This window comes from Eumetopias jubatus, unplaced genomic scaffold, assembly GCF_037043125.1.
Source record: "Eumetopias jubatus isolate StellerSeaLion01/CBP00866 unplaced genomic scaffold, mEumJub1_p1.0 scaffold_10, whole genome shotgun sequence".
NCBI classification, from domain to species: Eukaryota; Metazoa; Chordata; class Mammalia; order Carnivora; family Otariidae; genus Eumetopias; species Eumetopias jubatus.
The window spans coordinates 57,597,424-57,623,055 of record NW_028274816.1 but is presented as its reverse complement, the minus strand read 5'-3'; the positions used below and the strand labels follow the sequence as shown (position 1 = coordinate 57,623,055).

At 53.8% G+C, this 25,632-nt stretch overlaps 2 protein-coding genes across 5 annotated transcripts in view; one reads left to right on the top strand and one right to left on the bottom strand.

Annotated features, from left to right (window-relative positions):
• TRPM4 (transient receptor potential cation channel subfamily M member 4) overlaps positions 1 to 20,217 on the bottom strand; it is a 36,142-nt gene extending 15,925 nt beyond the window's left edge. For both annotated transcript variants that reach the window (XR_015769191.1, XM_088027715.1), the window contains exons 1-13: positions 20,135 to 20,217; positions 19,777 to 19,844; positions 15,485 to 15,659; positions 15,014 to 15,194; positions 14,665 to 14,828; positions 12,840 to 13,023; positions 10,539 to 10,600; positions 10,203 to 10,394; positions 9,810 to 9,909; positions 6,059 to 6,171; positions 5,461 to 5,802; positions 5,153 to 5,287; positions 137 to 266 (exon numbers count right to left, since the gene is read on the bottom strand). Coding sequence is in view for 1 of the 2 variants with exons in the window: in XM_088027715.1 (XP_087883841.1) it covers positions 137 to 266; positions 5,153 to 5,287; positions 5,461 to 5,802; positions 6,059 to 6,171; positions 9,810 to 9,909; positions 10,203 to 10,394; positions 10,539 to 10,600; positions 12,840 to 13,023; positions 14,665 to 14,828; positions 15,014 to 15,194; positions 15,485 to 15,659; positions 19,777 to 19,844; positions 20,135 to 20,158 (1,870 nt within the window). In the remaining variant the exon portion in view is untranslated. The remainder of the gene's footprint in view (positions 1 to 136; positions 267 to 5,152; positions 5,288 to 5,460; positions 5,803 to 6,058; positions 6,172 to 9,809; positions 9,910 to 10,202; positions 10,395 to 10,538; positions 10,601 to 12,839; positions 13,024 to 14,664; positions 14,829 to 15,013; positions 15,195 to 15,484; positions 15,660 to 19,776; positions 19,845 to 20,134) is intronic.
• Positions 20,218 to 21,570: 1,353 nt separating this feature from the next.
• Positions 21,571 to 25,347, top strand: HRC (histidine rich calcium binding protein). Of its 3 annotated transcripts, XM_088027204.1 has the most exons (9): positions 21,571 to 22,049; positions 22,131 to 22,165; positions 22,220 to 22,416; positions 22,552 to 23,578; positions 23,654 to 23,724; positions 24,237 to 24,305; positions 24,562 to 24,616; positions 25,096 to 25,132; positions 25,311 to 25,347. In XM_088027204.1, exons 1-9 carry the CDS (start codon positions 21,571 to 21,573, stop codon positions 25,345 to 25,347), a joined length of 2,007 nt encoding a protein of 668 aa, XP_087883330.1. The 3 variants fall into 3 exon arrangements, with proteins under 3 accessions (XP_087883330.1, XP_087883329.1, XP_087883328.1); XM_088027203.1 differs by having other exon boundaries at positions 21,571 to 22,228; positions 22,379 to 22,571; positions 22,680 to 23,578; XM_088027202.1 differs by having other exon boundaries at positions 21,571 to 23,578.
• Positions 25,348 to 25,632: the final 285 nt, after the last annotated feature.

Here is a 25,632-nt window from a genome sequence, read left to right as displayed (position 1 = left end):
GGAACTGGTGTGAGGGGAAAGGTGAGGGGCTTGAAGGGGAAGGCACAGGGCTGGGAGAGGAGGAGTGGGGAGATGCACAACCCCCTGCAGGTCAGCTCCCTGGCCCCCCACCCCGACGCAGCCATGCCTTACTCACCAACACCCAGACCCTCAAACTTGGCCGCCAGGTCCTTCCTCCGTGCTGCCTCCTCAGCCTCAGACTCCAGGCGTGCCAGCACTCGGAGTAGCAAACAAGCCCCAAGAGCCGAGGCTACAGCATTAGAGCCCTGGAGAGGCAGAGAGAGGGGTCATGGACAGAGTTCAGAGAGGTTCACAGAAGGGGATGCGGAGAGGGGGCGAGCCTGTGGTCAAGGGAAAGGGACAGAACCAGAAGTCAGAAATGAACCAGGGTCATCAGAGGCCAAGGATGAGGTACTGTTTGTAGATGAATCTGGAAGAAGCTGGTAGTCATCAGGTGAAAATGTCAAAAGTCAGGTCGTTCAGGGACCAGGGGCTGGGTCAGAGTTAGAATGACATCAGAGGTTATAGACAGGTCAGGAAGCAGCTGGAGATGTCACCTAAAATGGCAGAGTAGAGAATTTCAAAACTCTGTCTTTCCACAAAAGCAACAGATAAGCTGGCAAAAGCTGTCAGAGTCAACTTTCTCAGAGTTCCAGAACCGAATATAAAACTTACAACAAATAGGAGAAGGCTCAACGAAGAAAGAAAACACCAAGTTTCAGTAAAAGAGCACTGTCACATTTGAACTACCACTGTCAACTCCTCAGCTCAAGGGCAGCCTGGAAGGCAACAGCCCACATTCCTTGGAACCAGAGAGAGCAATTCAGACCTTACTCGTAAATAATTGTGGTTGTGTGTGTGGACTTAGATGTCCCTGAAGGAACAGCTCAAGGGTTTGCCTTTGTTTCACTATTCTTGGGGCTTTCCCCAAGCAGAAATGGCTCCGCAGGTGGTGTCTGAAAGCATTTAAAGACAAATGTATTAGCCTCAGATGCCTGAAGCAAAGAATAACAGTCAGGGTTAAGCAAAAACTGAATAGCTGAGGACGGAAGTGGCTGGGGAAGGAGATACTCTGAGGAATAAGCGGTTTGAAAAGCTCCTACATGTATCAGGGAAACTAGAAAGCTACATGCATGACCAAGACTGGGTGCAGGCTCAGAAAAGACCAAAGAAAACCCTAAGCTTTCACCTCTTGCTGGCCTTTCACCTCAGCAAAAGCAGGAAGTGAAGGCTAAGGCAAAATTGTAAACAGCTTGCCTAAGTAGTGAAATGCCACTCCAACACAGAGCCAGTCTGCAAGCCAGGGGCATTTTGCTCTCCCTATCCAACCCGGGCATTTAAGGAATTCTCTGATGAGTCACTAGCTGGCCACTAAGCTAACAGAACAGGGACTTCAGTGGCACACATGACAAAGAATACAGCCTTTACACAAATAGCTTAGAAAAGTCACTAAACAAACACTACCACCAATAACCCACAACAAGCAACAACAAATCCTGGAGGAAGGAGGTAAGCTGGTTTCCAGAGTTGCCACATTATAATATTCAAAATGTCCAGTTTTCAACAAAAAACTATGAGGCTTGCAAAGAAACAAGAATGGCATATTCCCAAGAAGAAAAGAAATTAATAATAACGAAAGAAAGAAAGAAAGAAGGAAAGGAAAGAAAAAGAAATCAATAGAAACTGTCTCTGTGGAAGCTCAGACATTGGACTTACTACACAAAGACTTTAAATCGATTGCTTTACATATATTCAAAGAGCTAAAGGAAATCATGGATAAAAATGAAAGGAAGCCAGGAGAAGGATGTCTTACTAAACAAAGAATAGGAATAAAGAGACAAATTATCAAAAAGGAACCAAGTAGAGGGGCACCTGGGTGGCTCAGTCGGTTAAGCGACTGCCTTCGGCTCAGGTCATGATCCTGGAGTCCCGGGATCGAGTCCCCGCATCGGGCTCCCTGCTCAGCAGGGAGTCTGCTTCTCCCTCTGACCTTCCCCCCTCTCATGTGCTCTCTCTCTCTCATTCTCTCTCTCAAATAAATAAAATCTTTAAAAAAAAAAAAAAGGAACCAAGTAGAAATTCTGGAGCTAAAAAGTGCAATAACTAAAATGAAAAATTCACTAGAAGGGCTCAACAGCAGCTTTGAGGAAGCAGAAGAAAGCACGCATGAACTTGAAAATAGATCAATTGAGATTATCCGGTTTGGGGTGCAGAAAGAAACAAGAATAAAGAAAAATACACAGACCCTAAGAGACCTGTGGGGCACCATCAACCATACCAATATATGCATAATAGGGGTCCCAAAGGAAGAGGACAGTGAGAAAGGGCTAGAAAAGAATATTTCGAGACTTAAAGAATATTTTGAGATATATATAAAGATATTTCAAGTTTTGGGTACTAAAACTCCCCAGATTTTGATGAAAGACATGAATTTGCACATCCAACAGAAAAGAAATGGAAGCAGGCTAAATTCAAAGAGATTCACATTGCAAAGCATTATAATCAAACTGTCAAAAGCCAAAAACAGAGAATCTTGAAATCAGCAAAAGAGAAGTGACTCATCACACACAGGGAAATCTCAATAAGATTAACATGCAGGATTAAATAATTATATATAATTATAAAACTATAAAACCCTCAGAAGATAACATAGGAATAAAACTTCATGACCTTGGATTTGGCGATGGTTACTTAGACGTGACACCAAAAGCAAAAACAAAGAAAAACAGACAAATTGGACTTGATCAAAATTTAAAACTTTCATGCATCAAAGGGCACTATGAACTGAGTGAAAAGACAACCCACAGCAAGGGAGAAAAGATCTGCAAATCACATACCTGATAAGGGATCAATATCCAGAGCATATAAAGAACTCATACAATTCAACCACAAAAAACAAGACAAACCAATTTTAAAAATGGGCAAAGGGAGGCACCTGGGTGCCTCAGTCGGTTAAGTGTCTGACTCTTGATTTCTGCCCAGGTCATGATCTCAGGGTTGTGAGATCAAGCCCCTCATTGGGCTCCATGCTGGGTGTGGAGCCTGCTTAACATTCTCTCCCCTTTCCCTCTGTAACCCCCCTTCTCCCTCTCTTAAAAAAAAAAAAAGAAGAAGAAGAAGTTTTGCAGCGCCTTGGTAGTTCAGTCGGTTAAGCGTCTGGCTCTTGATTTCAGCTCAGGTCATGATCTCAGAGTCATGAGATCGAGCTCCGAGTTGCTGGGTGTGGAGCCCACTTAAGATTCTCTCTCTCCCTCTCCCTCGGCCCCTCCCCACTTACTCACTCAATCTCTCTCTCAAAAAAAAAAAAAAAAGGCAAAGGACCTAAACAGACATTTCTTGAAAGATATACAGATGGTCAATAAGTACATGAAAAGGTGCTCCATATTACCAATCATTAAGGAAACACAGATAAAAACCACATTAGGATGGCAATTATTAAATTATTAAAACAAACAAATAGAAAATAACAAGTGTTAGCGGACATGTGGAGAAACTGGAACCCTTGTGCATTGCTGGTGAGAATGCAAAATGGTGTGGCCGCTGTGGAGAACAGTATGGCAGTTCCTCAACAACTTAAACATAAAACTGTTACATGATCCAGCAATTCCATTCCTCGATGTGTACTCAAAACAACTGAAAGCAGGGACTCAAGCAGATATTTGTACACCAATATTCATAGCACTGTTATTCACAATAGCCAGAAAGTCCAAACAACCCACGTGACATCAAGAGATGAATGGATAGACAAAGCTTGGCATACCAATACAATGGAATATGATTTAGTAACAAAATGGAATGAAGCACAGTTTCATGCTACAACTTGGATGACCCATGAAAACACTATGTTAAGCGTAAGAAATCAAGTACAAAGGGCCACATATGAGACAATTCTATTTCTATAAAACATCCAGAATAGGCAAGTCCATAGGGATGGGGAGCAGATTAGTCATCGCCAGGGGCTGGGGAAGGAGGGAATGCGGAGTGAGTGCTAAATGGGTACAAGGTTTCCTTTTCGGGATGATGAAAATGTTCTGGAACTAGACAGAGTTTGCACAACACTGTGAGTGTGCTAAAGACTACTAAATTGTACAATATTCAGTGGTTTAAATGGTGAATTTTATGTTATATGAATTTTGTCTCAATGAAAAATAGTCTATAGTTAACCCATGACTTGAGGAGCTAAAAACAACCCAAGGCGGAAGAAGTCCTGTCAAGATATTTCTTTTCTGTTTTTTAAAAAGATTTTATTTATTTATTTGAGAGGGACAGAGAGAGTGCAAGAGCAGGGGGAGGGAGAAGCAGACTCCCCACTAAGCAGGGAGCCCGATGCGGGGCTCGATCCCAGGATGCTGGGATCATGACCTGAGCCAAAGGCAGACGCTGAGCCACCCAGGCAGCCCCCTGTCAAGATATTTCTATGGCATAAAAATAGGTTCTATCTTAGATCCTGTTCAAATCCTATGACTTTTTTCCTTCTCAAACTTCCCAAATATGTCCCAACACCTCCATCCCATGTGTTTAGTCCAGGCCCCAACCTTGGCTGCCTGGAGGCCTCCAGATCTACCTTCTTAGCCGATGTCCTTGCCTCTAGTGTACAGTGTAACTATGTTTATTTTTTTTAAATATATTATTTATTTATTTGACAGAGAGAGACAGCGAGAGAGGGAACACGAGCAGAGGGAGTGGGAGAGGGAGAAGCAGGCTTCCCGCCGAGCAGGGAGCCCGATGCGGGGCTCGATCCCAGGACCCTGGGGTCATGACCTGAGCCGAAGGCAGATGCTTAACAACAGCCACCCAGGCACCCCTACAAGTGTAACTATGTTTAAATGACTCCCCATCAGTTACAGGATAACGTCTAACTTCCTCATATAGGTAACCATTCCAAAAGAATGAGACTGGTTCTCATGTATGAACAAGGGAAAATACCCAATATACATTGCTTACACAAGACATGAGTTAGGAGAACCGCATGATATTGGGGGATGGGAAGGAGAAGCAGCAGCTGGAGTCATAGATCAGGAACAGAGGCCGGGGTGGGGGGTCGGAGTGACGTCAGGGTCAGGGACTCTTACTGCTCAGGCACTGGGGTTCAGTAGGGATAAAGGACAGGGGTGTAGAAGAAAGTAGATTCAGAGATCAAACCAGCACTCACCATCTCCCAGAAGTACAAGGCCATCTGAGCTCTGTTCAGTAGCAGCGCCCAGAGGAGCAAGTCACTCCAGGGGGCCTGCCCGAGGATGGCGTCCAGCATGAGATCAGAGGGGGCCCTGTCCGAGAGCAGACCCACCTGCAGGCAAGTTGAGGGGGTGGTGAGGACTGGCCCCTGACTCCGCCCAAACCATCAGCTCCCCCCCCCCACCCACCCCCGTCCGGGCGCACACCCCGTTCCCAGGCCTGCCCCGAGATCCTTCAGTGCTTCCCCCCACCTCCCACCCCCAGGCTCACGGGCCTAGTCCTTACGCTCTCCCTGCAGCCTTCTCCCTGGTGGGGATCCTCGGCGCCCCCAGCGCTGTACCTCGGCGCGCACATCTCCCCCAGCAGCATCCGCAGCACCTGCCCCACGTCAGGGGGTCGGGGCTCCGCAGAGGATTTAAGGACTGGACTTTTGGTGCCTGCGCCATGGGACACCTGGTCCAAAAGGCTGCGGATGAGCGAGCTGGAGGGCGCTGCGCTGTAAAGCTGGGTGAGGCGCGTCGGGGTCAGGAAGTGGCCCACGCTGAGACCATGGGAGATGAGCAAGCGCACGAACTCGGGCCGGTCATTCAGGAGGGCGTCCATGAGGGAGGCTTCCAGGTGGACGGACTGGCAGGAAGAGATGACAGAGACAGAAGGCCAGGTGAGGTCAGACGTGAAGGACAAGAGATGGGGTACAGAGCTACGAGTGACGGGTGGGTGCATGGATGGATGGGGAGAGGGCAAACAAGATGGGAAGAGATGGACAGTTAAGAGAATGCTGGACAAGAATGGAAGACCGAGCCAGATGTGGAAGAAGTCAGGCTGGGAGGAGAACACGTCCCCCTTGTCAGGATCCACAGCCCGCCCGGCCCTGCCCCCTCACCCGCCATTCAATGTCCCCCCGGAAGAGTTCACTCTGCGCAATGTCCACGCGGTTCCAAGCCACAGCCAAACGCAGCTCGTCCAGGTAAGCTGAAGCTTCCGAGCTCCCACAAGCTGAAAGAGTGAGAGGGCAAGGGCGCGAGAAGTTGGGGGTGGGGGTGGGGGGGTAGGAATTTCAGATGAATGTCTGTTTTGCTTCAATGGGAGATACGGGACATTTAAACCCCATATAAAGGGGGTGTTGTTGGGTAGCGTCTGGGGTCTTTAAGAAGTCAGGCTATTGCGAGCATAAGGTCATTAAGCTCAGGGCAGAGGGCAGACCAGCGTTCTAGAGTCCTCAAGAAGAAGGAAAGGCAATCAGGTATCCATTTCACATTTACTGACGTAATTATGGACCAGGCAATGGGAGGGATGGAGAAAGAAACTGGATGCAGCCCCTGCCTTGAAGGAAATCCTTCCAGAGAAATGTGTTCAGAAACCATGTAACTACCCTCCAAGGGATTGGTGCCCTCGGAGGTGGGCACAGAATGTGATTAGGGGAGGTTACACTCAGAGGTATGGAGTGATCCAAGGGGGCCTCCTAGAGGACAGGCATGGAGGTAGGGCTTTGAAAGATGGGCAGGATTTGGAGGTGTGCATCTAAGATGAGAAAAGAAATTTCCAAGGCAGCAGGAGCGGCCTGAGCCAAGGTCTGCGTGCAGGCAAACACAGCAAGGGACGGCAAATGTGAGTCACTCTGATTTCCTAGAAACATAAGCGTATTTGTGAGAAGACAGAGAAATGAAAATGAGATGGGAAAAATATCCGAACAGCAGAGGGGCTCCGGAAGGCCCTGGAGGTCATTAAAAAGAACGAGGAAGAGCAAAGGGCCTTTAAAACTTTGACACAACAATTAACGGATCCAAACATGTACGGTCAACGAGGGGCCAGAAGAATCTGAAGCATCCAGCAAAGGTTCCAAGGAGAAGTCAAGCAAAGTCTAGACACCACTGGTGTCCAGAGCACCTGTGCCATTTTTCCTTCTGTGTCCACTTGCTTCACATGGATTTCCAAAACTAAGGAGGGCCATTTTGGTTGTTCTAAAAACTGGAGTGGCGGGACTAGGCAATCTAGTGGAGTGCAGATGAACAATGGGCTCTGAGGCAGGCAGACCTGGGTTCCAATCCCAGCTCCAGCAATACCAGTGGAGTATTTTCAGGAAAGCCCCTGGGCCTTGCGAGCCTCTGTTCCCTCATCTATAAAATGGGAATAATCATGGTACCCACTTTACAGCATTGTTAACGGTAATAACTGTGGGATGGAGCTCCAAACAGAGAGGAATCTGCAGCTGGGCCAGTGGAACCTCGAAGGCCAGTGGCTGAGGAAACAGGTTGAGACAGAGGCAGTCACATGCCTAGGACCACATAACTTCATATACATATTTTATAAGTAGGCTCCATGCTGGACGTGGAACCCAACACAGGGCTTGAACTCACTACCCTGAGATCAAGACCTAAGCTGAAATCAAGAGTCGGATGCTCAACCGACTGACCTACCCAGGCGCCCCTTTATTTCTTTTCAAAACCCAGAAGCAAATTCACAGTGGGATCTTCTAAGATTCTATAGATCTCCCTGAATTTCCTCACAGTTTCAAGACAAGAAAAAAAATTATAATATCTCACTTTCTATTCTGCCTTAACACATCTCCCCATTTATCACCTGGACCTCCCCCCATCCATCACGCTCGCCATGTCCCATATGGAGCTCAGCATCTTTCCCCAGAACCGACCTTCCCTGGGTTCTGTATCTCAGGGATGGCCCCTTTGTCCACCCAGTCAACGAGGCCGACCCTCCCTCTGTCCCTGTGCTGTCCCTGCCCCTCCCTTTCCTTCACATCCCCCAGCTCATCAATCCCCAAGTCCCATCCCTCTAGCCCTCCGACCCTCTCTGCCCAGCCCCACACCCCCCTGCAAGCAGGAATGGAGGATCATGGGCAAAATGTCTGCCAAATGCTTGGCACAGTGCCTGGGCTCATGCCACACTCTTAAGGAGCATGCATCTCCTCCCCCCTTCCTTCCTCACCTGCTGAAACTTCATCCATTCAACTCTGCTATCACTGAGCCCGCCCAGCCGGCTCCAATGTCCCCAGCAGAGCGGGATCGCTGCCACTTCTGCAGGCAACGGACTGACAACACTAACCCCACAACCCACCCATTTCATAGCCGCCCTGTTTTCTCCCAAGAGGCTGGTGCATTAACTTCTGTGAAGTGAAGCAGATTTGCTCACTGACTGCCATTCGCTGCTATTTACGGGATGTGTCCCCACAGGAAATGGAATTTTATTAAGAAGAGCTCCCTGGGTGTCTGGGTGGCTCTGTCGGTTAAACATCCGACTCTTGATCTCAGCTCACACCTTGATCTCAGGGTCATGAGTTTAGGTCCCATGTTGGGCTCCACGCTGGGGAGCCTACTTAATTAAAAAAAAGAAAAAAAAAAAAGAGCTCCCATTTATTGGCCCATCCCTGGAGACTAGGCACTGTTCATAAGCTGTCCCTGCGGCTCGGGTTATCTCCACTTTTCAGAGAAAGAAACTAAGGCTCAGAGTGCGGGAGGTCTCTTTCTCAAGGTCACACAGGAGGGGAGGGGCCAAACTGGTATTCCAATTCAGCTTCATCTGACTCCAAAGTCAAAAGTAATTGCTCTTTCTGTCACACCACAAAACATGACGGATACAGTTGGGGTGGGGACCTGGGGCTGGCACAATGCCTCTTGGGAGTTTTTACCCAAGTGGGTGTTTTCCTTGTAAAACTTCTGACACCAAAAACGACTCTCCCCGCCCTCATCCCCAGAGTTCTAGGCATCCTCCTTACCATTTATTTATCCTATCTCCCCATCTCACTAAGTCCAGATTCTACTAGCTCTTCAAGACCCATTTAAATAGCACCTCCTCCTTGTCTCTTTACTGACAGCGGTTTCCCCCTCCACGCTTTGGTCTTCAATTTTACTTAAGGTTGTGTCAAAAAAAACTCTGGTAGGATCTGTGGTCCTTCAGAGCAAGAAATGGGTCTGCTTTAGTCTCTGGAGCCTAGGATGATGTTTGTTGAATGAATACATGATCCCCATCCCTAGCCTCTACCAGGTGGCCATTCTGCTCCCAACCTTGGTTTTCATCATCCATTCCTGTAGTAAAATATCAGGAGTTCCTCAATGGGAGATGGTGCTCTGGTTCATCTCTGACTCCCCTACCCCTCAGCGCTTAAAACGTATTGGAGCTATGTAGGAAAGGAAGAAAGGGCGAGTGGGTAGATAGATGGAAGGATGGAAGGATGGATGGATGGATGGATGGATGGATGGATGGATGGATGGATGGATCAAAGATGGATGGAAGGAAGAACGAGTGGATGGAACTGTCAATGGATATGTGGATGGACAGGTAGAAGGATGGGTAGAAGGCAAGACGAATGGATGATTGGATGGATGGGAGAATGAGGGATGAATGGAACAATGGGTAGATGGAAAGGTCAATGTACAGATGGATGGATGCATGCATGAATCCAACAGGAAGAAAACAATGTTGGAACGTAATGAAAGTATCTTGGGAAAACTGTCCAAACAGCACCACGCAAAGCCCCAAGAAACACTGCCAAGGGGAATAAGAAAAAGAAAAGAGATAAAAAGGAGCCCAACTTTACAGAGGATGGATAAAGTGCCCAGGCCGAGAAAGTGTCCAAAGTTGAGCTGAGAGAGGAAGAAAAATTGGGGTCCAAGGCTTACCCTTGACAAGGGCCTTCAGAACAATGGTCTCAAATTCCTCAGGGCCATCCTCAGATGAATAGACCGTCAGCAGCTCCTTCCGGGTCATGATCCTCTCCACCTGCAGAACACCGAATTCCGCATCCCAAGCCCAACTCTGTCTGCAGAGTCACAGGAAACCAGTCCCTCCAGGACCTAGTAGTCTACATGCCCAGCACCCTTGACCCCCAGAACCTGGGAGTCCAGGCCCCCAGCCCTCTCCTCCCTCAAATCCATGAGTCTGGGCCTCCATTCTCCTCTTCCCTAGGATCCAGGACTCTAAGACCTCAGCATCCTCATCTCTCAAGACCCAGGGACCTGGGTCCCCAGCTCCCTCCCATCTCAGGATTCAGAGTTGGGCCCCCAATGTCATACCTGGGCCTGCAGAACCTCAGGGTCCCCTTTGGGGAAGAAACGCTTAATCCGATCCCGGGCTTCACCTTGCCTGCTTCCCCCTCTCCCTGGAGCCAGAGTGTCTTCCAGGATCTCTGCCAGGCAGTCTGCAGCTCCCCCGGACCCAGCCACCAGGAGGCAGGGGAGCTGAGCCTGGGTGGCATTCTCTATCTGCTACAGGATAAAAGGGCAGGCAGTCAGATCAGGGGAAGCAAGCGTTCATCCCGCCTGGAGTCCAGATCCCCAGCCCTGTCCTCCCCTGAGACTCAGGAGCCAGGAGTCAGGGCTCCCAGCCACCTCCCCACTTAAACCCTATACCTTCAACATCTTCTCATCACCATCGATCAAGAGGAGGAGAACAGGGATGTCAATTCCAGTCCCTGGGGAGAAGAGAGCCGGGGGCTTGGTCACCTCCCATCAGCCTTTGCCAGGGATGGGAAAGAACCACATTTCCCATGAATCCCTGGGACAAACTTGGCTTCTGCCTAATCCTGTGTCCTGTGGCTCACGGGAATTGTCCTATCTTTGAGCAGGTTAGGAAGGATCAGATTTTGAAGACAGTAATACTTGACTTCCCAGGGAAGGAAGGGGCTGGGGGCCTGGACTCCTAGGCTCCCAAATGAAGCAGGTATTTATGGCATGAGTCACATGCCACATAAGGACTAGAAAGGACTATTTAGGGGCACCTGGCTGGCTCAGTTGGTAGAGCATGTGACTCTGGATCGGGGTTGTGAGTTTGGGCCCCACACGGTGTGGAGATTTCTTAAAAATAAAACCAAAGAAAGAGGGCGCCTGGGTGGCTCAGTCGGTTAAGCGTATGCCTTCAGCTCAGGTCAAGATCCCAGGGTCCTGGGATCAAGCCCCGCATCAAGCCCCCGCATAGAGCCCCTGCATTGAGCCCTGTATCGGGTGCCCTGAGGCTCAGCAGGGAGCCTGCTTCTCCCTCAGCCCCTCACCCCTCTCCCTGCTCCTGCTTTCTCTCTCTCTCAAAAACAAATAAATAAAATCTTTAAATGAAAGAGAAAGAAAGAAAGAAACTATCTAAATACAATAAAGACATTTCCAAAGCCTAACAGCAAAATCATGTAAGATAGTTTTCTACTAATTCTATTCCCAGTAAAATAACAAACAAGACAACGTTACTTCTATTCACACTCATCCAGGAGTTTTGAGCTAATGTAATGATGCAAGAAAGTAAAATTGGAATGCAAACTAGTATTTTTTTTAAGCTGGAAGAGACAAAGGTATCTCTTGGAAGAAAACATGACTTAGATTCTCAGAAAATTGGAGAGACTCCACTCAAAATAAATAAATATTAATAAGAATCTGGTAAGAGAACTGATACAAAAAAATACACAAAAATCACTTTTTTTGAGAAAAAAAACTTTTCTCCAAACTAGATTATCCATGTTTTCATAAAAATGGCAAATTACCTGGGAATTAATTCATCCAGAAAGGTATGAGATTTTTATGAGGAAATTGACAAACCTTACTTCAGGACCAGCCTTGAATAAATGGAAAAACAGATACCACGTTAACCTATCAGAAAGTGACATATAAATTCAACGCAGCTTGGGGAAAGCGGGCAGGTAGAAGGAGTTTGGAGGTGTTTTCCCTTTTTTCTTTCTTTTTTAAAAAATATATTTATTTGAGAGAGAGGGAGAGCATTTGACAGAGAGAGACAGAGCACAAGTGGGGGGAGGGACAGAGGCAGAGGCAGAAGCAGGCTCTCGGCTGAGCAGGGAGTCAGATGCGGGGCTCGGTCCCAGGGCCCTGAGATCATGAGCTGAGCCAAAGGCAGAAGCTTAACTGACTGAGCCACCCAGGCGCCCCTCTTTCTTTTCTTTTTAAGATTTTATTTTTTTAAGTAATCTCTACACCCCATGTGGGGCTTGAACTCACAACCCGGAGATCAAGAGTCACATGCTCTACTGACTGAGCCAGCCAGGTGCCCCTCTGGTTTTTTGTTTTGTTTTGTCTTTAATTGGAGGCTTAAATCATCGACTTTCAGACTTTCTTCCATTTTTTGATATACGCATTTAAATCTACAAATTTCCCTCTAGATACCGCTTTAGCTCCATTCCAAAAGTGCTCATAGGTCCTATATTTCTTACCATCCAGTTCAAAATATTTTCTGGCTTTTTTTTTTTTTTTCCTTTTTTGGCCCATGGGTTATTTACGGACCACAACTGGTGCAATGATAGGGATGAATCTCACAGAAATAATGTCAACTGCAGCAAGCCAGAGTCAAGAACGTGCAGATGGTGTAGGATGCTGCTCACACACGGCAGAAGCGCGGTCAGAACCCCTCCCCGCGCCACACGCAGGACCGGGGTGACCCCCGGGGCGGGAAGGAAAAGGCTTCTGGGGGCCGGTGATAGGTTTCTTGATCTGCGTGCTGGCTGCACACGCGGGTTCAGTTTCTTAAAACTGCACGGAGCCATCCGCTTTCGTGTAGTTTAGATTTCGAGACAAAGATTTTTAAAGACAAAGCAAATAGTGGGGGAAGGAGCTTGACCAGAGGTAACTCCTCCGCCCCTCAATCCCCAAACTTCCACCAGACGGGACCACAGGGATCCTGAGCCTCGCGCCGCGGCCCCGGGGGAGGAAGCCGCTCACCTCCCACGCCCGTCTTCTGCTGCGCCACGTAGGACTCGAAGCGCAGGCGGAAGCGGTTCTCCCCGCCCAGGCGGCCGTGGGTGCCGTCGTCCACCAGGAAGAAGGCCGAGTAGTTGTAGTCGAGCGGAAACTGGACCCCGTCCTCGGAGTTACCACGCCACGGGTACCTCGCAGGGAACGAGCCCTGGGGGACAAGCGGCCAGACCGGAGCATTTTTCCATCAGGACCAGGAGGACAGACACCAGCCCGTCCTCCCTCAGACCCAGGGGTCCGAGCCCCCAGTTCCCTCCTCCCTCAGACCCAGGGGTCCAGACTGCCAGCCGCCTCCTCCCTCAGACTCAGGGGTCCAGGCCCCCAGCCCTGTTCTCCCTCAGACCCAGGAGTCCAGGCCCCCAGCCCCTTCCTCCCTCAGACCCAGGAGCCCAGACCCCAGTTCCTCCTCCCTCAGACCCAGGGGTCCAGGCCCCCAGCCCTGTTCTCCCTCAGACCCAGGGGTTCGGGCCCCCCAGCCCCTCCTCCCTCAGACCCAGGAGTCCAGGCCCCCAGCCCCTCCTCCCTCAGCCTGAGGAGTACACCCTCAGGCCCCTCCTCCCTCAGACCCAGGAGCCCAGGCCCCAGCCCCTCCTCCCTCAGATCCAAGAGTCCAGACCCCCAGCCCCCTCCTTCCTCAGACCCAGGAGTCCAGCCCCCCAGCCCCCTCCTCCCTCAGACCCAGGGGTCCAGGCCCCCAGCCCTTCCTCCCTCAGGCCCAGGGGTCCAGGCCCCAGCCCCTCCTCCCTCAGACTCAGGGGTCCAGACTCCCAGCCGCCTCCTCCCTCAGACTCAGGGGTCCAGGCCTCCAGCCGCCTCCTCCCTCAGACCCAGGAGTCCAGGCCCCCAGCCCCTTCCTCCCTCAGACCCAGGAGCCCAGACCCCAGTTCCTCCTCCCTCAGACCCAGGGGTCCAGACTGCCAGCCGCCTCCTCCCTCAGACTCAGGGGTCCAGGCCCCCAGCCCTGTTCTCCCTCAGACCCAGGGGTCCAGGCCCCCCAGCCCCTCCTCCCTCAGACCCAGGAGTCCAGACTCCCAGCAGCCTCCTCCCTCAGACTCAGGGGTCCAGACTCCCAGCCGCCTCCTCCCTCAGACTCAGGGGTCCAGGCCTCCAGCCGCCTCCTCCCTCAGACCCAGGAGTCCAGGCCCCCAGCCCCTTCCTCCCTCAGACCCAGGAGCCCAGACCCCAGTTCCTCCTCCCTCAGACCCAGGGGTCCAGACTGCCAGCCGCCTCCTCCCTCAGACTCAGGGGTCCAGGCCCCCAGCCCTGTTCTCCCTCAGACCCAGGAGTCCAGGCCCCCAGCCCCTCCTCCCTCAGACCCAGGGGTCCAGACTCCCAGCCACCTCCTCCCTCAGACTCAGGGGTCCAGGCCCCCAGCCCTGTTCTCCCTCAGACCCAGGGGTTCGGGCCCCCCAGCCCCTCCTCCCTCAGACCCAGGAGTCCAGGCCCCCAGCCCCTCCTCCCTCAGCCTGAGGAGTACACCCTCAGGCCCCTCCTCCCTCAGACCCAGGAGCCCAGGCCCCAGCCCCTCCTCCCTCAGATCCAAGAGTCCAGACCCCCAGCCCCCTCCTTCCTCAGACCCAGGAGTCCAGCCCCCCAGCCCCCTCCTCCCTCAGACCCAGGGGTCCAGGCCCCCAGCCCTTCCTCCCTCAGGCCCAGGGGTCCAGGCCCCAGCCCCTCCTCCCTCAGACTCAGGGGTCCAGACTCCCAGCCACCTCCTCCCTCAGACCCAGGGGTCCGGGCCCCCAGACCCAGGATTCCCAGCCCCCTCCTTTTCCAAGACTCTGGGTCCCACCTTGGCATTGGTGAGGGTGTCTCTATTCCAAACCACGCCCCAGGGGGCCATGCCCATGGCTACCACCTTGGTGCCCCCAGTGCTGGCCGTCTGGTGGTCTCGCACAGCCACACCAACATGTCGGCCAATGCCCCTGTGCAGCCCCCCGGTGACAATCCAGGCCCCTAGAGAGACACAGAGAGTGATGGTGAGGTCCAGAGACATGGGTGTGTAGGGACAGAGAGAGAGAGAAGAGACAGTGAGCCCAAAACCCCCTCAGAGCTGGGGGGAGACCACATCCCAGAGCAGTGGGGGAGATGGGCAGGGGCCCGGGCTCAGGGGGCACAGCCACCCACCCAATCTCAGTCACCTGTGCTCTGGGCAGCCCGCACCAGCCCGCGTCGCAGCAGGTCCTGCAGCCAGGTCTGGAGGATGGGGCCCCCTGACCCCCCCAACACTGACACCACCAGGTTCGGGGCCCGGAAGCCCCATGTGTGGGTGACCAGATTATAAACAGTAGCTGGATCCGTGCGGTCAGAGAGCCGGAGGAACTGTGGACACACAGGAGGAGAGGACACGGGGAAAGGGCCAAAGACGGAGAAGGGGACAGAGACCCAGAGAAAAGGGGACAGACTTAGAAAAGACGGGGGTGGAGGGAGAGAGATTCGGGGAGAGGGGAAGACAGGGATGGGCAAATGGGGAGACAGCATTCAGCTGCAGCACCCCCAGACTCTGACTCGGGGAGCCCCTGGCGCATGCAGCCCCGCTCACCGACCCCAGCCCTGCCCAGACATGCAGGCCTCACGTTGACCCCAGCCCTGCCCAGACATGCAGGCCTCACGTTGCTGGCCTTGCGGCCGGCGCCCAGGAAATCCAGGTCCCCATAGGCGTCTGTGGGCTTCTCCGTGGTGTGCAAGTCACTGTCCCACACGGTCACCACGGCTGCCCCAAAGGCATCCTCCACAGCCACTGATGGGTGAGTGCTCCGGGGACGCCCGCACTGGCACAGGGCTCCTCTGGGGACGGGGGGGGGGGGGGGGGGAAGCATGAACCCCAGGGGTTCCCCCCTCCCCCGACCCTAAGGATCCTGTAGAAGCGCCCACACTTCTGCATGCCCCCCCCAGCCCCCAGTTAGACACATAGCCCGTGCTGACCCTGGCGCTGCCCCTCACTGGGGTGGAAGGGGGCCACGGGGGTTCGAGGAAGCTGGAGCGGGGAGGCGGACAGGGCCCCGCCCTCACTGCACCCGCGTTCCAGAAGCGCCACCAGCCATCAGGGGCCGGCCGGGCTGCCCCCAGTCCAAACAGACGAGATTCCACGAAAAGGAAAATCCAGAGCGTTTCAGAGAGCATGCAGAGGCGGGGGCAGCTGTGGGACTTTGGGCTTCACCTCCCTGAGCCCCCATTTCCTCCTCAGATCAAGACAAGGGTAACACAGCCGTCTTCAGGGAAATCTGAAATGAGGGCTGCATACCAGGCTCGGGCGGAGAAACCACTCCAGCCCAATGCCACACAGAGCTTTAAATAACTTTGCCTTTTCCAGTTCTCCTGATTACTGTCAAGGAGAGAGGCTTCGCTGGGCACTTTCTTAAAGTTTATTTATTTAAGTAATCTCTACCCCCAACGTGGGGCTCAAACCCACGGCCCAGAGATCTAGAGCCGTCTGCTCACACCAACTGAGCCAGCCAGGCGCCCCGATACTCTTTTTTTTTTTTTTTTTTAACAGAGAGAAGCTGGCCTCAGGCTCAGAAAATTGGGCTGCCAACAATGTCCAGTTAGAAGGGAAGTGCTTTCATTTGCTTCTCATTGTGATGGTCTTTTATGGCTTGCTTCTTTCTCTTTGTGGCAAATGGAAGTTTTTTCATTTATGGTAATCACAGACAAAATTTTTTTTCCCCTTAAATGTACAAGTAGCCCTCGCATCCCTTAAATAAATGGACAAGTGATGGGCCTCTGAGTTTTAAAGAGCAAGCAACATGGGTTTGGGGAATGAAGAATTTACTTGAAAATGTATCTACGTCTCTTTAGTCCCTGATTCCAGAAAGGATTTCAGATAGTGGAGGAGACCTGAATTTATGTAAGCGGAGTGAGCCTTAACTTAAGGACCAGTTTCACAGAATAATACCACTGGTGGTACATGGATTTGTTAAAAGTTGTAAAGACACTGAAAGAATGGCCATCAGCCCACACCCAGGATGAACAGAATACACTCAGCCCGGCTGCTGGCCCACTGAGCCACCCAGGTGCCCCGCACTTCTTACCTCGTACTTTCCTTCCTCTGTGTGGCCGCTAAAGCTGAAATTGTTCCCGATAAGATCAGCAATGACCAGCATATCCCCAAACACAATGGCCTCTATTCAGGTCTCGTGTGACTATCACAAAATGGCACTGGTCACAGCTCAAAGACTGATGCTAAAAAATCTTTTCCTTCCTTTGGCAGGGCACAGCTGCTCCCCTGGCTGCCTTGTCCCTGCCACATCAGTGGCTTTTCTCTTTCTCTGTGCCTCCCTCGAGTGGAGGTGTTCCCAGAGCCCCAGACCACATGGCTTCCCTGCATGGGTCTCAAACTTGATGCCCCAGGGGCCAAGCAAATAATTTAAGGGAAAGAAGCATCAGGTGGAGGGGCGCCTGGGTGGCTCAGTCATTAAGCGTCTGCCTTCGACTCAGGTCATGATCCCAGGGTCCTGGGATCGAGCCCCGCATCGGGCTCCCTGCTCAGCAGGGAAGCCTGCTTCTCCCTCTCCCACTCCCCCTGCTTGTGTTCCCTCTCTCGCTGTGTCTCTTTCTGTCAAATAAATAAATAAAATCTTTAAAAAGAAGAAGAAGAAGAAGAAGAAGAAGCAGCAGCAGCATCAAGTGGAGGAGCGCCTGGGTGACTCAGTTGGTTAAGCATCTGCCTTCCCTTTGGCTCAGGGCATGATCTCAGAGCCCTGGGATTGAGCCCCGCTCCCTGCCCAGTGAGGAGCCTGCTTCTCCCCCTTCCCACCCCACCCCCCCCCGCGCTGGTGTTCTCTCTCAAATACATAAATAAAATCTTTAAAAGAAAAAGAAGAAGCATCAGGTGGAAATCTGTGGATGTGCTGGAGACTGTGGTGACTTGTGAAGTGGCATGTTTGTTTTGAGGCATTCAGAGACAGGTTTTTAAAAATACTCTTCAGGGGCGCCTGGGTGGCTCAGTCAGTTAAGCGTCTGCCTTCGGCTCGGGTCATGATCCCAGGGTCCTGCGATCGATCCCCGCATCGGGCTCCCTGCTCAGTGGGAAGTCTGCTTTCTCCCTCTCCCTCTGCCCCTGCCCCTGCTTGTGCTCTCTCTCTCTCTCAAATAAATAAAATCTTTAAAAATAAAAAACAATAAAAATAAAAATACTCTTCCGTGCAAAAGAAAAAAAAAAAGGTCATAGAGTTGCCAGTGCAACTTCCCTGACTTTACACAGTCTCCCCGCCGATATTTCACCTCCTTCCACAGTTTCAGCTACCGTCTACAACTAAGACTTCTCGAATGCTGGACAGAAGTCCCGGACCCAGGTCTGCAGCATCCCCTAGTCCCCTCCAAGTCCCCTAACACCTGAAGGCCCACGCTAAGCTTGGCAACATTCCCGACCCGCTCATCCTCCTGGATTCCCCGTCTCGGGGACAACCCCACTGTCTCTCAGGTCCCAGACCAGATGCCCAGGAGCCATCCTCCCCCCCACTCCCCTCTTACTCTTCAAATCCAGCAGTCCCCAAGCTCCTGTCCCTGCCCCCACCCTGTGTGCCCACAGGGGTGGCCTGGCTCAGGCCTCTTCCGGTCCCACTCAGACCCTAGCCCAGCCTCTTCCGAGGCTCCTTGAACTCCGATTCGTCCTCACACAACCCCCAGAGGCTCTTTCCACACCCAGAGCTGATCCCGCCCCTCCCACTGCTCCCCAGCACCCCAGGGCCAAGGTCCTGGCCCGCCCTCCTCCATGGAGGCCTCCAGCACCTTGAACTTTGCACATGTTCTTCCCACGCCTTTGAATCCACGCTCTTCTCTCCCGGCTGCCTTCAACTGTCAAACTCCAGCTCATCCTTCACATGCCACCTAGTGAGGCCCCCCCTCCTCCAGAAGCCACCAGTGACACCCTGTGTCCCTCCCCAGCCGTAGCCAGACCCTCCTTGGGGCTCGGGCGGGGCCCCAGCTGCCCGTCTTTCAGAGCTCCCATCTCTCTGCCTTAGTCCTCTTCCCGCCAGACCGGAGGTCCCTCAACTGCGTTGGCCACACTCCCCATCAGTAAAAAGGTTTAGAGCACTCACCCCCGATAACGTCCATCTGTTTATTTAGACATCATTGCAAGACTTACTGCACTACGATGTGCACGGCACACACTAAGTTAGGAATGATGACATTTCCCATGCCCCAAAGATTGTCTTGAAAACAATTTCAAAGCCAGAATCCACTGGAGAGACCGTCCCTGAAGGCCGGGAGCTCCTCAAGGTAGGCAAACACCCCAAGGGACTCATGCAGGTGTCCCTGGCCACTGAGCCTGAGCACGGGGCCTGCACACAGGATCACTGCTTCCTTTCAGTGATCACTGCAGGCATTTTCCAGCGCCAGCCACGTGCTGGGCCCCATTCCAGAAATTCACAAGCAGGTACTTGTTTAAATCCTCTCAATAAATGCCCACTCAGGAGGTAGGGCCTGTCTTTATGTCCAAGGGACAGATAAGGCTCAGAGAGGTGAAATGATTTACCCAAAGCCACACAGCACCAGTCCCAGGTGACATCTGAACCCTGGCAGCGCCTGTGCTCCTGATAATTATGCTTCCTTGGGAGCACTGAATGAGGGCTTCTTGGATGTATGAATGAATGAATGAATGAATGAATGAAACAAACGGCCAAAAGAGAAAAAGAAAGTAACGCAAGAAGACGCAGAGAAGAGACACAGGGAAGGAAAGAAACAGAACGAAGCCCAGGGCTTTAACACTGACCCTGACCAAAGGGAAATTGGAAGAGTCTGCACGGACCCAAACCCTCCCGAGGGAGAGCGCCACCAGGGCACGCCCTTGGAATTGTCCGCAGGGACGGGGCGGGGTGTAGAGGGAAGGAGGTGGGCGGGGTCAGCGGGCCGGGGAGCTCTGGGGACGCTCCGGGGTCGATCCCAGGGGCGAACTCCTCACCCCGCATCTGTGGGGTCAACGATGAATGTCGTGCACGTCTTCTTCTTGAAGATCTTGGGGATCCAGCTCTGAGGACGGGAACAAGGGGTGGGAGGGCTCCAGCTCAGTCCTATCGGTCACGGAAGCACCCACCCCGCACCCTTCCCCGGACCCAGGAGTCCGGGACCCCAGCGCCTTCCTCCCCCAGCCTCAGGACTCCCCTAGCCCCCCTCCTATCTGTCCCCAAGGACCCAGGAGTCCGGAGACCCCCAACCTCCGGGACCCCCCACCCCGACCCCTTCCTTCATCTGAACCAAGAATCTGGGTCTCCAGCACCCTCCTCTCTGGGAACCAGAGTCCGGGAGTCCGGCCGCTGTACCTGCTCCTTCTCCGGACCCACCATGCTGCCGCAGCCTCCGCAACCTATCCGGCTGCCTACCTTCCCTCCACCAACCCGGCTTCCAGACCCGCCCAGGACAAACCGGATCCGCTACTTCCCAGCCGGGGCGGGGCAAGGTCTGGGGGGCGGGGAGTCTTGTGGATGCGTCGAGCGAGAGGCGGGGCAAAGGGCCAGTCGGGACGGCCAGACGGAGACCCAGAGGGGGACAGAGATCCAGAAACGGGAAGTCAGAGACCAGAGAGAGAGAGAAACAGAGATCCAGAGAGAGGGGGACAGAGACCCAAGATGGAATGCCAGAGATAGGGAGAGGGTACATTAATCCATTGGAGGGGGGGAGGGTTGGCACAAAAACTTAAGTAGGGGGCAGAGAATCAGAAAGGGGGTGAACAGAGATTCAGGGGCTACACTGATTCAGAGAGAGAGAGAGAGAGAAAGAATTGGGTGGAGAGCAGATGCTCAGAGTGACAGGAAGATAGTAGAATCCTGTGGTTGGGGAACAGTGGGTGACAGAAATGAGAGAGGGACACCCATAAAGAGGGCTGGGGACCCAAAGGGCCAGGGCGATAGTGACAGGGTGAGGAGTGGGAGACAGTGACCCACAGACAGGCAGGACCACGTGTCTCCTGCAGCTCTGACAGGGACAGCTGCGGCCTAGCTGGGTAACCTGAGCCCCCCACCCCCCTCGCTGTATTTATAGCCCTGGCCTGGCCTGGTCTTCTGCCCTTGGCTCCGAGTTCCAGGGACAGGAGGTCATAGGTGCGTGTGCTGGAGCGAGTTCCTTCCACCCCTGTCCAGGGCCTCCATACTGTCATCCACTCTCTCAGCAAAGGCTCCCCTTTTGGGCAGAAACTCCCCAGAATCCAGTCCCCAGTCCTTCCATGGCAGGGGTCTCTCCTCCCGAATGGCTCCTTCCAGCCCCCACAGTTGCCTTAGGCACCCCCCAACTTGACCCACTAAAAGTCTAGCCATTATCTTTGCAGCTGCCAAACATGAACTTGTTGGCAGTACCAAGTCAAGTCCTTGGCCCCCACTCCTGGCCAAGTTGAGACCCCTTCACCTACCCCTTCCCCAGTGGGGAGGAGGAGGAACAGGAGGGGAGGGGCAGGCGGGGACTGACCCAGAATAACTCAGGGTTGAAAGTAAATTTAGCTGCAGAGAGGGGAGGAGAGAGACCCTATTGGCTGGGAGGTGGGGAGGGAGGGCCGGGGGGGGGGGTGAGGGGGCTCCTGAGACTGCCTCAGAGGGGTGTCCAGCAGTGAGGCCCGGAGGAAGGCAGCCAGGCAGAGGCAGTGGGGAGCACAGCAAGGGAACAACACAGGCAGAAAGAACCAGAAGGACCCAAAAAGGGGCAAGGACCCCAACACTCATCCGGCTGGAGCCGGCCCTGGGAGAAGCTCTGCTGCCTGTCTGTCCCCATGGGCCACCGTGGGCCATGGCTGCACGCTTCTCTCCTCTGGGCTGCCATGGTCAGCCTGCTCTTCCCCCCGGCCATGACCCAGCAGCTGAGAGGGGCCGGGCCGGGCCCCAGCAACTGGAACAACAATGCGGGAGTCGTGGGGCCCTCAGATGATGTGCCAGATGAGTTTGGCGACCCCAGGCACAGCCACCGAGGCCACAGAGATGAGAATGAGGATGTCTCCAGGGAATACAGTCATGGGCTCCGAGACCACAGGTACCAAGACCACGAGGTCAGAGAAGAGAATATCCCTGATGAAGAGGTCTTCACAGAGCATGCTCGACAGGCCTGTGGGTCCAGAGGCCATGGGAACGAAGATGTGGATGATTCAGATGAGCACGGGCACCACTTCCCCAGCCACAGAAGCCACAGCCATCAGGACGAGGATGAGGATGAAGTTGAGTCCAGCAAGTATCGCCATCATAGCATCAGGCATGTGCCTGGAGGCCACAGAGAAGAGCACGATGAAGATGCAGAGGAAGGGGTGGTCTCCACTGAGTATGGACACCACGCCCACAGGCATCGAGGCCACGGAAGGGAAGAGGATGAAGACGGCTCAGATGAATATCCCCATCATGTCCCCAGCCACGGACACCGAGGCCACAGAGAAGAAGAAGGTGATGATGATGTTGATGATGATGTTGTCTCCACTGAGTATGGACACCATGCCCCCAGGCGCCGAGGCCACGGGAGGGAAGAGGATGAAGATGCCTCAGATGAATATCCCCATCATGTCCCCAGCCACAGACACCGAGGCCACGGAGAAGAAGGTGATGATGATGATGATGATGATGATGATGATGATGTTGTCGTCTCCACTGAGTATGGACACCACGCCCACAGGCACCAAGGCCACGGGAAAGAAGAGGATGAGGACATCTCAGATGAACACCATCATCATAGCCCCAGTCCTGAACACCGAGGCCACAGAGAAGATGAGGAAGAGGATATGTCCACTGAGTCTGGACACCAGGTCCACAGGCACCAAGGCCACGGGAAAGAAGAGGATGAGGACATCTCAGATGAACACCATCATCATAGCCCCAGTCCTGAACACCGAGGCCACAGAGAAGATGAGGAAGAGGATATGTCCACTGAGTCTGGACACCAGGTCCACAGGCACCAAGGCCACGGGAGGGAAGAGGATGAAGATGTATCAGATGAACACCATCATCATACCCCCAGTCACGGACACCGAGGTTATGGAGACGAAGAAGATGAGGATGAGGATGTGTCCACTGAACACTGGCACCAGATTCCCAGACATACTCACAGCCTTGGAGATGAGGACGAAGAGGAAGAGGAGATCACAGTCAAGTTCAGCCACCATGTTGCAAGCTCCCAACACCCAGGCCCCAAGAGCACTGAGGAGGAGGACTTTCCAGATGAATATAAGTCAGCAGTCCCTGACCATCACCACCACGGAGGCCCCAAGGATGAAGATGAGGACATCTCTGACAAGCTTGGCCACCAGGCTCCCAGCCACAGGCCACAAGGCCACCAAGATGAAGGGACTGGCCACAGAGGGTCCCTGGAAGATGAGATCAGCCACCAGCCTCCAGAACACATGGAGGTCAAGGATAGAAGCCATTTGAGGGAGAGAGATTCTGAGGAGGAAGAGGAGAAGGAGGAGGACCAGAGTTCCCAGGAGGAAGATGATGAAAGTTCAGAACGGGGAGAAGAAGGCACCCGCCATGGCAGCCTGGACCGGAAGGATGAAGACGATGACGAGGAAGGTCACGGCCTCAGTGTGAGCCACGAGGAGGAGGAGGGAGAAGAGGAAGAGAAGAGGGAAGGGAGGGCTGAGGTTCACGCGCCACTGAGCCAAGACCACCAGGAGGGGGAAGAGGAGGAGGAGGAGGGGCTGGAGGAAGAGGAGCTCCCCTTCACCATCATCCCTAACCCACTGGCCAGGAGGGAGGTGGCTGGAGGTGGCTCCAGTGAGGAGCAGAGTGGCGAGGACACGGGTAAGTGACCTGGCCAGGTGGGGGCAGGGAGGAGCAGAGTCAAGCCGCTTCACTGCTGCTCTCCTGTCCGCACAGATCTGCAGGGTGCCGGGGAGTACGGGAACTACCAGCCTGGGTCCCTGTGTGGCTACTGCTCTTTCTGCAATGTAAGTGCCCAGCCCAGGTCCATTCTCCAGGCTGTCCCTGGAGTTTGTCCTGGGGCTCTAAGGTGCCTGGGGACAGCTCTGAGCAAAGGAGGGGCAGGGGCAGTGCCAGGTGAAGAGAGGCCCTTCCAGGGCCATGTAGGGGGCAGACTGGAGGCCAGGAAGCTGGGGAGGAGGCTGGGCCAACGGTCCAGGAGGGAGTGAGGCCTGAGCTGTACCTACAGATATGGGGTTGGAGGGGAGGGTCCGGCAGAGGGGGCAGGTGGAATGGGGCTGGGGCCTGGCAGGTTGTGGGGAGAATAGGGAGAAGGCATGAAGAGAACACCCACAGGCCCAGCCCACAGTGACAGGGGGATGTGGTGTCACCTTGCAAGAGGGGAACAAGGGGGAAGCTGCTGAGCTCAGTGTGGGAGGTAATGAGCGTGGGGAGTTGGGGAAATGTCCAGGGGGCAGGGTGGAGGACTGGCGGGTGGCTCCCAAACGGTGTCCCCAAACCAGAATCCTCCTGTTCCCAGAGATGCACTGAATGTGAGAACTGTCACTGCGACGAGGATAACATGGGGGAGCACTGCGACCAGTGCCAGGTGACACTTCCCCGGACCCAGGTTCCACCAGGCCCCAGGATGGCCGGGGGCCCTCTGGGCACCCAAGTCCCAAATCCTGGCCTCTGCCCTCAGACTGACCCAAGCCTCCACCCCTGGTGCAGCCTTGACTCCACACTCTCCATCCCGCCTCTGACCTTAACCTACGACTCGGGCCCCCGTCCGGCACCCGCCCCCATCCCGGCTCCGCCCCGACCATGTCTTATACTTCTGTCTCTCTCCCCATCCCCGCCCCCAGCACTGCCAGTTCTGCTACCTCTGCCCGCTGGTCTGCGAAACTGTCTGCACTCCAGGTGAGAGTGGGCGGAGCCCAGCCGGGCAAACTCCGTGGAGGCGGAGCCAAAGCCGACAGGCGGGCCCGGGAGGTTGTGGGGCGTGGCTAGGCGCGGAGGCATGGCCAAGGCGGGGAGTCGGCGGGAGGGGCGGGGCGCGCGCGGAGGGGCGGGGCCTGGACCGAGGGAGCGGTGGGGCTAGAGCTGAAGCCTACTTAGTAGGCAAGGGGTGGAAGGTTGAAGGGTGGGCCTAGAAACGAACGGGCGGGGCCAAAGCAGGTAGAGCTGGAAGAAAAGGGGCTTCTGGAGAATGGGAACACCAGGAGCAAGGAGAGAGGCGCTGGACCTTGAAAGGAGTCCCAGTAGAAGGAATTCAATTTAGGGAAGGAATTAAGAAAAAGGGGGGGCGGAGCTAGTTCTGATTCCGGATTCGGTGAATCAGTGGCCGCCTAATTTCGCCTGTGGTGTACCGCTCAAGCCTCTTATCTTTTCTCCCACAGGAAGCTACGTGGACTATTTCTCCTCCTCCCTGTACCAGTAAGTGTGTGGAGGGGGGCAGTTTAAGGGCCCTTAGAGAGGCGAGGTCCCGCTGAGTGACTGGACGACCCTGGGACTCCATTCCCCTGTCGGTAAAATGGGCAGGTTAACATCTCCATCTAAGCGCCTGGGGTGAGCTTTGGGCACTTGGGCTGACTAACCTCTGCGTCCTCTCCAGAGCCCTGGCGGACATGCTGGAAACTCCGGAACCCTGACCCAGCGGTGCGGCTGCGGCGCAGACGCACCTCCCTGGCCCTCCAACCCCTTTCCACGAGCCGTATTTATTGAATTGCGTTATGAATAAACATGCTCCCCGAAACCTCACTGTCAGGCGTGGGGGCTGGATTCTCGGAGCACCAGGGAAGGCGCGGGTGGGGACTGCGGACTTGGACTCATGGGTCTGAGGGAGGAGTGGTCTGGCCTCCCAGGTTCTTGAGGAGGTCGGTTTTGCTAAGGTCCTGACAAATAAATCAGTCAACACGGGAGCTTTTTGAAACAGT